The sequence below is a fragment of the Physcomitrium patens genome, chromosome 10 (genome assembly GCF_059467195.1).
Source record: "Physcomitrium patens ecotype Gransden chromosome 10, ASM5946719v1, whole genome shotgun sequence".
NCBI lineage: Eukaryota > Viridiplantae > Streptophyta > Bryopsida > Funariales > Funariaceae > Physcomitrium > Physcomitrium patens.
Genome location: NC_143419.1, coordinates 14130655 through 14141165, shown reverse-complemented (window position 1 = coordinate 14141165; position 10511 = coordinate 14130655). Strand labels below are relative to the sequence as shown.

Below are 10511 nucleotides of genomic sequence, written 5' to 3'. Positions count from 1 at the left end.
GGTTACAGCATGATCTGTCAGCTGCGAGTTGAGTGTTCACTTGCTGACCATACGATTAGCGTTGACGACCTACCCATCTGAATCGGTTTGTCTCAACCCAAGTTTGTAGTGCTACCCTACCCTTTGCAAGGCTGCGGAGGGTGTGCTCTATCATCAAATTGCAAAAGTTCTCGAGCACAGCTTTTTTTGTACCCTCGTCCAGCCGCAAAGCAATAGAAACTCAGGAGAAGATTCCAAGGTGGCTTCCCTGCAATCAAAATCTTCTGTCATTTATGCAATGATGAAGTGCACAGTCGCATGCAAAAGTAACGAAATCAAGCCATAGCTTGAGACCTTCTATTGGTCAATTGAAGCAAGTGTTCACGAGGTTCAAACTTCAAACACAGGTGTATGACTTTCTTAGGGTGAAAATGATCGGAGGAGTTGTTCTAAATGGAGCAACGAAAGGCCCCAGAATTAATTACACTGGTTCGATTTTCTACCATACACTGTGTGTACACAGATATTCTAATGTCTAAGTGTCTAAATCGCCTTCACTAAGTCTCTCAATTGTCTACAGGCTTCCGGTGCATACCCCTGAGTGATTCTGCAAAAATCATTTACATACCCCTGCCTGATGATTCTAATCAACTTCTCAATACATTCGATCGAAGATGACAACTGCAGAGGGAAACCAAAATGGTTACGGACACATGCTTGTGAGTCTAAAGCTTTTGGCCACAGAATGCTACTGCGGAGGAGGTAACTGTTCATCTGGAAACGGAAACAAGCTCCCTGAAAAGTGTCTCGGAGAGGCCACCTCGCGAGGAATCCACATCAACGATTCTTGCTCCTCGAAGATCTGATCGTAAGAAAACTCCTGCAGGCTGGAACTCAGCGACGGGGGGAAGCTGGAGCTCGACGTCGAAATCCCGCTCAAAGTGGACTGAGGGTCGTTCAAGTTGCTCAAAGGCTTGACCTCTTGTTGCTGATAGCTCGGATCGGACACAATTTGCAGTTGTCCGCCATGTTGTATGAAGTTCGGTTGCGAGTACTGGTACTGTGGAGGCACCGCGGGATGGTAAAACTCTGGTTCGTAGTTTTTCAAACTACTCCGTCCCTGGGAGGAATTGAAATCGAGAACAGGATTCAATTGAGGAATATTCGGCTGCCATGGCTGAGAAGGGAGAATTTGTGGCAACGAGGCAGAAGCTTGGGATGACCACATGCTCAAGGGTTGTAAATGTTTCGATTGTGATGAACTGTCCTGTTGCAGCAAGTTTCCTGCAGAAGAGTTGTACACTGTTTGCAACGATTGTTGCGAGTAAGAATCCAGCGGCTCGTAGGGTGTTTGGGTCATTAGGAGGGGGGCAACGGACTGCTGCATCATCGGGTCGTGGATTGTGCTGGAGGCCTTTGAGGAAGCGGAGGTCTGCGATTTCCACGAGAATTGAGAAGAGTACTGGCGGGTTTCAGCTGAGGAAGCCGCTTGGGGTGTCCACCGTTGCGAGGAGTGGCCTTGTGGTTGGTCTAATGAGTCGACGGAGGTCATCGATAGGGGCGGGGAAGGAGAGAAGGAGACACTTGTAGTGGTGGGTGTGGTTTGAGCGCACACAGAAGTGCGGACGGCCGTGGAGGAGCACGCTGTGTCGGGGACAGAGGTGGTTGGCATCTTTCCATCTGGGAAATTGAGCTTTGCTCGCAACCCTCTGAACTTGGTTGCAGAAATGTCATAAGCCATGGCTGCCTCCTCGGCGGTGTCAAATGTGCCCAACCACACGCGAGCTGCTTTTTTGGGGTCGCGAATCTCTGCAGCCCACTTTCCCCACGGCCGCTGCCGCACTCCACGATACCTTCGCTTCTTCACCGGCGGTGCCGCAGGCGCCTCGGATGCAACCGTTCCACCGATCTCACCTCCCTGCCCACTGTTGTCACCTGAGTAGCCTACTTGCACTTGTTCCAACCCACTTCGGCGTATTTGAGCATCTGCAAAAAGAATAAACCTCTGAGAAAATAAACAACAAAGACCGAGAAGTTGAGATTGAAAAGACGCGTCAACATTCTACAGTGAGAAGGCATGTCTCTAAAAAAAAATCACTTCCTCCTTAGGATCATCCTAAAGAACAATTAAAACACGTGGAGGTCTTGTGAACAGCGTTTGAAACTTCGCTCATGTCGATAAACATTCTAGAGTCAACAGAAAGCCATCCAAAAGGGCTTGTGTGAGGTGCCGGTAGAAAACCCAGGGTTTAACAGTTGACGAAAGAATACTGACAGTTTCAAGCACCACAGACAGAGAGGCGCAGGCTCGAAAGTGTACGATGTGTTTTCTACTCCTGAATGAGCTAGTAGGATTAATGCGCTCGCAACCCCTTCACTACCTTCTCAAGTCCTTCAATCTGTCGAGGTTTAAGCCGACGCTCACAGATTACGCAAATTGGACACAAATTCTGATTATCTCCAACATAACACAACTAAACCTGACGCCTGTAAGCAGTGGGAATGAATGCTTAGCACTGCAACTTTATGAACCAATTCCTTATTAGATTCTGAAAATTTCAGAATAGGAACAAGGTTTTAAGATTTTACCTTCACTCTGCGAGGGAGATAAGTGTATGCTAACATCTGAATGCTTTCCTGAATTGGAGCTGAATTCTGGAGTGTAGCTGGGGCTGCCGGTGTGACCCGCAGGTGATCTCTCTATGGCCTTCTTCACGACTTCGTCCAGCGGAGCACAAGTAACTTCTCTTGATTTTGACACCTCTACGGACGCGGTATCCAGTGGGTGGAGGATTTTGGCTCTCTGGGTGGAGTAGGCGGTGGAAGCCTCAGCGCCGACGCCAGTGGAGGAGTAGCTGAATTCATCGTAGGAACGAAATCGTTTCTGTCCTATTGCTGCGCCGAGGAATTCCTCATCGGATGAGAGGAATCTGCTCCAGGGGGACGTGAGTGGTTGAGGATTGTGGGAGTAGACCCCGAACAGGTCTGGATGTGCGCCAGTGAGGGTAGATTGTGGAGGAATGGGCGCCGTAGCGACATCCACTATTTGGCTTGTGTCGAGGTTGCATCTTCGCGCGGGGCTGTTACAAGGAGGTATATAATCCGGAGGGTCACGAGGACCTTCCAGTTTGTCTAATCCTGATGATCGACTCAATAAGCAAATCATGTCAAATCCAGACTATAGTCGTGGCGGGTGGCAGACGACGGAAACTGTAATTGACGAACTGTGACAAGCCTAAAATCGCCTCAAGCTCATCAATCTTGGAAAGCCAACTTCAAATTTTCTTCAGAACAAATGCAATCTGCTTCTCCTTCTGTCAATCTAGTGCCTCGCTTCTGCAGCGAGTCGTATCCAGTCAACAGCTTGTGCCCGCAAGGCTCAAAACCCCACTCCCTATTTGAACTCGCGCAGTGAACTCAAGTCAACACGCCGTCGAGGCGTCGAAAGCTACGTTTCAAGGATTTCACTTTCGAGATACGACAGCCTTCTGATTGGCAAAAACCCCCTGGTCAAGTCTAATTCACAAAAGCAACATGAAACCACGAGACACCTATCAACGACACAACGCTAAAAAGACATCAACATGAAACCTCGGAAAACAACGGCCGCAATCCCGCTCTACACTTTTTGTAAGTTTGAAACTTGAATTCAACCCACAACGCGTTCATTCCTGAGCTCCGCTCTCATCGTCCACTCTCCTCGCCCGCACACCTCAGATGTTCAACAACTGGGACCCAAAGACACCTCCCGCCTCAACTAGACAGTGAACCTTAAGCCAGGCTATATTGTTCAAACCCAGATACTATCTTTTTGCATGGGCAGCTCAATCAAATTGTAGCAGCACCTTTGTTCTTAAATTGCTTTTGCAATTCATACATTCCGGACAAAACAGATTCACAGACTGGTGAGTTAGTGAGTGAGCCAGCGAGCGAGCAAGCGAGTGAGTGAGTGAATGGTTGACGCTACCTGGATCACACTATAAGCTAAAGAGCCGATGTAGTTAGGGGAGTATTTATTCTTTCTTTGACCTACACCTAATACCGATTAGCCTTGAATCATCCAACAGTGAATAGAACCCACAAGGTCGAATTCACATGGTACAGTGAATTAATTTAAAAAAAAACATAAACATAAACATCAATACATACTGTGGCGTGCCTTGGAGAATGTGCATGGCATTTGCTGTTCTTGCTTTTAGAAGTTGCGGGAGGGGCTATACTATTATCGATGAGGTGGGTGGGTGTCGGCATTCAGAAGTGTGGTTTGCCATCACCTTTGACCCTCCTTTCAAATTTATCAGACAGTCTGAATTAACATAATTGGCATATTCATTGTTCTTTTTTTAAAAATTATCATTGTCTTTGTGTTGTTATTGGATTCGAAAGATACTTGGATCTGGAGAAAACTTGTTTTGTGATCCTTGGGAATTGTGATGCATATCGAAGGGTTTTTATTTTTTTCATTTTTTAATTGATTTAATTAAATTTAAGACCTTGAGTTGCTTGTGGGAGTACCTGTCTTAAGCGATGCAAACATATGGAATTAAATGTTTGGTTTCTATTTTATTTTTTTTTATTATTGTTGATTCATTTAGATGAAATATGTGTGTATATATTCATAGTTTTGATTGGTAATTTAGTTCTTGCTTTTTACTTCAAACGTGTCCCACAAGTTTCCAAACTAAGTTGAATATGAATAAAAATAATACAGTAATAAAATAAAATAAAATAAAATGAGCAACAAAAGCAACAATAAAATCCTCACAAAACATCTCCTGCTGAGTTAATAGAAAGATTTATACATTTTTACAATAAAAATTGATACATGCAAATAATCATATATCCACCTAAAAACTTTTCAAATACAAAATTTCAAAACACATTGTTATTTTATATCCCTTAATTATAAACTACTCTATGAGAATATTTTTAAAATCAATGTTGGTCATCTCCAAAAAATATTGGTAGCTTTTAGATAATACAGACAACCCTCACCAACCACAGAAAATATTATCTAGAAAAAACTATAATGTGAATGAAAAACCCAAAACAAAACAAAATTTTAGTATGAATTACTTTGCTAATGGGATGGCAAACAGAATTCTAGGCTGAAGAGACAGTAATAGAATAAGATAAATACTGTTAAAAAATTGTTAGTTTTCCCAGCTGGGTGTGTAGAGTTGGAGGTAGAGTTTGAATCGCAGGCTCTACCATTTTCAGGTCTTACCTAGTCTCAGACCTTGGTTCCCATTATGTTGCCAGAAATATTGGATTTGCACAGTTTGAAAGGGGACATATCTCTCGATTACTTGCATGTTCAAAACCCCCCATTCAAAATAGAGTTCCTGGTAAGAGTGTGTATGTCTTTGCAATGCTTCCCGACACTACAATTGCCCTCTTTAGCTCCACAGAGAGAGTCAACTGGAATCTTGCTCACTAATGCATCATCCTGGTTTTAGAGCCTTTTCCATTATTATGTGCCAGCGGAATTCTTCTTTTTACTGCAGGAGTGCATCTTTTTGGTAAGAATGAGAGTAATTAACTTCTTAGCCAGTAGTAATGCAAATTTTGAATTGTATGCAGAAAACCTTCAAGTTTGTAGATGTGCTATATGTCTAGTTGATTACCTAAACAATTAAATTAGAGACGACCTAGCATTATGAGACCAAATCTTACATTTTTTATTTATTTATTTAAGTGCACATGTTCTACTTGAGTAATGGTGTTCAGCCAATTCATTCTCATGCTGTGAAGGGTTTTATCCTAATAACCGCGAGCAAAACAACCGGAGCTGTTACATATCAAAACAGGAGAGTGAGGCTTCTGAAAACATCGACAACCAGTAGAAAAGCAAAGCAAAAGATTGAAAGTAAAAGCGTAGTAAATAAAAAACAACACCAGCAGCTATTTGACACTGAAAACTATGGGTTTTTCCGGCAACTTCCACCACGCACGCAGGGACTGATGAAAACGTGGACGCCTACTAAGTATCCACTTGTGCCACTCACAGAACATGGTGGGCTCCAAAGATGAGTGCAACCAACTTGCCAAAATGGGTTTCTCTAGAAACATAGGTCTGCAACTAACTAGCTTTATACCCACATCTAGTTATATCTAAATATACACATGGGCATGTAAGAATCAAGATTTATACTGAGCATCCCTGTCGTATCGAGTAATGACATACCCCAACAAAACAACCACGGCTGGGTAACGTTCATTAACTCTGTAAAACCTAATCCACAAAGTGACAACTAAAAATAAAATTCTCAATCTTCCTCATTTTTTTCTGTGTTTTTCTTTTTCCAAAAAAGGGGTATCGACTCATACTCAGATTTTGTTGTCTCACTGTAGGAATTAGCTCAGGCAACCGAATAGGGCAGCCAATTCATTAATCATAACAGTTTAAGTAGTGTTGGGATAAATGCAGAATTGTTACTGCTAATTACACCCAACTCGACCCCGGCATCAAAGAGAATGAATCTGAAGGAATTGGTGACGCGGCGCTATGCTGAGTGCTTTCAAGCAGCACGTGGGTTGTAAAACAGGTGGAATGAGGTCAACGTTAGAAACCACACCGTGCTCAAGTCTCAGCCCCGTAATAAATAACTTGCATAGTAAATACGTTGTCATAGCGATCCGTCCACATTGTTTACATGGGCGCCGGTCGGTGCGTTACTACGGCATTTTTTGGTGAGCTACATTCTAGCTCCACTACACTCTCCATAGCTACTGGCCTCCCTTTAGTAATTTGTGCACCACACTGCAACATGATTTGGCCACGTTTAGGAAACGCCACCTCTCGCGCATGCATCTTCTTCTGAATTGAACATTCGGAAGCATATGCAATTTGCATTTATTGTAACCCATAGGTGCGACGTTTTTGCTGTTCACCCTTGCTGACTCCTCATTCACAGTAGTATAAATCTTAATTCTTACATGCCCATGTGTATATTACTTTTATTTGGAGTAGTAGATGTGAGTATATGTGATTTTATTATATATATATATATATATATATATTCATGCAAGTTTGGGATTTTATACCTGGATTCAAGCTGCCTAATTTGGTGTAACCGCTTTTGATTCTATGGTCATCTTGGATGAAATTAGTTCCATCAAAGTATTCTTTTATATTTAAATTTTCCAATCATTAATTAGGAAATTATATACGTTCATTATAGAATATAACCACATTTCTATTTTTAAAATCTTGGAATTATATTATTTTATGTTATTAAAAAATAAAAGCTCCTATAACCAAAATCAATAGTCCTTTTATATTATGTGTTTGGAATATGTCTTCTCCAAATATCATTTGTCAAAGAATAAGTACAAATAATGAGCCTTAGTAAGACTATTATTTATTAAGTTGATATAATATATTTGTTTCCTATTATCATATTCTTTATACTATTAGGTATTTTTAAAAATAGTTGATATTTTTTTCTATTGTTTCTATAATGCATTAAACATAATAGTTATTAACTTCTTGACCTAATTTGTATCTCTAAGGATGAATTATTGTTACTTTGTGCTAGTCAAGTTAGATAAGAGTAGCTATTTGTTAGCTCCTATCATGTTCCATAAAGTCCCTTCATTTATTTATAATCAAATAGTGTGTGCCTTGATCTACTAAGTGAGTTGAAGTAGACTTGGAGTGGATAATTAAAAGCAACTATTAATTTTTTATTGATATAGATAAGATTTCTTTAAATAATAGAATTAAGATTAATAATGGCTTAATAATATATATGAAAAATCCATATTACATATTTTTGATAAATAATCAAATAATAACAATGAACTACTAGATATTAAAAAATAATATTGAAATCTTAGAAATTTTTAATATTTATTTAATTTAATAAATAATAATAATAATAATATAGTTATATTTATATATTTATGTTTAAAAACTTTAATCTTACAAAGTTAGTAACCAATAGTATATTGGTTTAAAACTTGCTATAGTAGAATTCAAGATAGTCTATAACGTCAAAGTGGTTTTATTCATATAGATGGCAATTGTATACTAAATTAATAGTATTTTTTAATTTAAAATTTACAATTTTAGAATCAATAAAAACATGCAACTAAACAAAAAGTAATAATAAAGTAATAATTCTTTTATTTAGATATAATAGAATAATATATATATATATATATATATATATATACATGTTCATTATTGATAATTTAAGAGAAATTTATAAAGTTTTACTTAATCAATATATTATTAATTAATAAACCTTTTAAAGATTAAATTTAAAATTCCTTTGTTTATTGTTAGTTTTTATAAAAATAAATATTTAAATCAACGTAATCAAAATAAGCTATAAAATTAAGTATTATCAAAGAAGAAATTCTAAATAACTTTTGTAAGAAAAATATTCTCTAAACTTCTCAAATTAGTAGACTATAGCATTAAAAATGAAAAGATTATTAATATCATCTTATTTATAGAGATTTAAAATAATATTTATTATTTATTATTAATTTAATATAAAAATTTAAAAAATATTGAATATTTTGAATATTCATTGATTTTTTATGTTTAAATAATTGCACTAATTTATAAAAGAAATATAAGGCCTATATTTAAGATAAAAATATTGACCGTTTAAACATAGTTCATATAGACTTAATATCTAATAGGTTGTATAAAAGAAGAGAAATTCAAATAATATGCATTAAAATAAAATAATAATAATAATAATAATAATGAAATTACTAAAAATTGAAAAAAAATTTAAGAAAAAAAATTAATAAAAATAATTAAAATATAATTATATTGGTTGTTGAATTTAATTAAAAATTAATGATTAAAGAGCCTTATAAAGCATTGAAGCTATCAAATTATTTTTATGTATTTGAAACAATCATATGTTAAGTTAGAAGAACAAGAATAATAGTCATTTTAGTATAAAAGCATCAATATATCATAAAAAAGATAACGACCTAAATGTTTTTTAATATTTTTATTTAAAATTTTCTTGGCCAAAAAACTTATTATTCTAAAAAAATTAAAAATTAAAGTGATGTGAAGTTATCTAGACATATAGTTTTTAGATATAACTAAATAGAAGAGACAATCTGAAGTTTTTTTTTTTTTTTTTTTTTTTTTCATCCAAAAAAACAAAAGAATAATTTTGGCCAACATAAGAAAATATATCTATCTAAAAGTAACTTACCTATTAGTAAATATTGAAATCCGAAAAATTAATAAATTATAACTACAAATAAGATAAAAATAGATACGAATTATTAAAAAAAAATTGTATATGAATTGTATTAAGAAGACAACAAAAATTAGTTGAAGAAGATTATATAAGTTTAAAACAAGCATATTACTCTTATTATAGTCTATATTTTTAATTATCTCTATATTTATTTATGGCCTAATATTATTTTAAATTTAAGGTGTACACATTATAAAAAGTATAAATAGTCTATTTACATATTTTTTATTGTACAGAGCTTAATTTATACTTGTGACAAATGCAGGGACACTAAAAGAGGCAGCAACCACTCCCTTGGCTACCATGTTGGCTAGTCAATGGACATAGTCAAGAGATTACTTCCTTGTAAGGATTTTTGGATGAAAAGTCTTCAAAAGAAATACTAATTTTAGTATTTTAAATAAGTTAGGATTTATTTTCAAAAAATTATAAAGAAGTTCCATATTGAAGTCTATTCTTGTAAATTCCAAAGTTTGATTCTTTGTTTTTTATGATCTAGATATATAATCAATGAGGATGCTTATATCTACTTGTGTCTATCTATTGAAATTGTAATTCTAGATATATTGGTTGAAATGTTTAAGTGAGAGCAATAGCATCAAATAAAAGAAAAGTAAAGACCAAAAAATTCAATGGAAAGCTTCATTAAGCTTCATTTTGGAAGATGCACATTAAAGACTATGTATATCAAAAGAAATTTAATGAACGGTTGATTAGTGCCAAATTATTTGCAATGAAGCAAAAAGACTAGAATTTTTTAGATTGTTAAGTTTTAGATGTGATTTATCTAACATTAGCAAAGAACATTATGTTCAATTTCATCTATAAGTAGACTATAATAAATCTAATAAAAGTGCTATCAATAATGTATAAAAAGCCTTATGTCTCTAATAAGATATATTTGATGTGTAGTTTATTTATTTTGAAGATAAAAAAAGGTATGTTTGTTGCTGATTATATTAATAAAATAAAAAGTAAATATAAATCAATTGAGTGTTATAGAACTAGCTTTTGACAAGAAGATTAAGGCTTTGATTTTATTATCTTTTTTATATAAAAGTTGACCTAAAATTGTGACTATAGTGATCAATTCTTTACAAAGCAAGAAGTTGAAACTTGACAAAGTTCAAGATTTAATTCTTAGCAAGGATGTTTGCAAGAAAAAATCAAAGGTAACCTTAGATTCTATCTTAAATACTAAATATAGAATAAATCATAAACAAAAATATAAATTATATAGTAACAAATTAAAATCTAAACAAAGAAATAAATGAAAACCTTACAAAAATA

At 35.6% G+C, this 10511-nt stretch overlaps 1 protein-coding gene across 1 annotated transcript; it reads right to left on the bottom strand.

Annotated features, from left to right (window-relative positions):
• Nucleotides 1–300: 300 nt before the first annotated feature.
• On the bottom strand, nt 301–3897 carry LOC112287288 (uncharacterized). The gene is made up of 2 exons (XM_024530166.3): nt 2569–3897; nt 301–1965 (listed from the first exon to the last, which is right to left on the bottom strand). Exons 1-2 carry the CDS (start codon nt 3143–3145, stop codon nt 728–730), a joined length of 1815 nt encoding a protein of 604 aa, XP_024385934.1. The 5' UTR covers nt 3146–3897; the 3' UTR covers nt 301–727.
• Between the last annotated feature and the right edge of the window lie 6614 nt (nt 3898–10511).

Excerpts from the sequence above, each read along its gene's own strand:
- LOC112287288 (XM_024530166.3), bottom strand. The coding sequence starts at position 3,145 with ATGATTTGCTTATTGAGTCGATCATCAGGATTAGACAAACTGGAAGGT. Across the intron at positions 1,966-2,568 it reads ATCTCCCTCGCAGAGTGAAG|ATGCTCAAATACGCCGAAGT; the intron begins GTAAAATCTTAA and ends TTCTTTTTGCAG.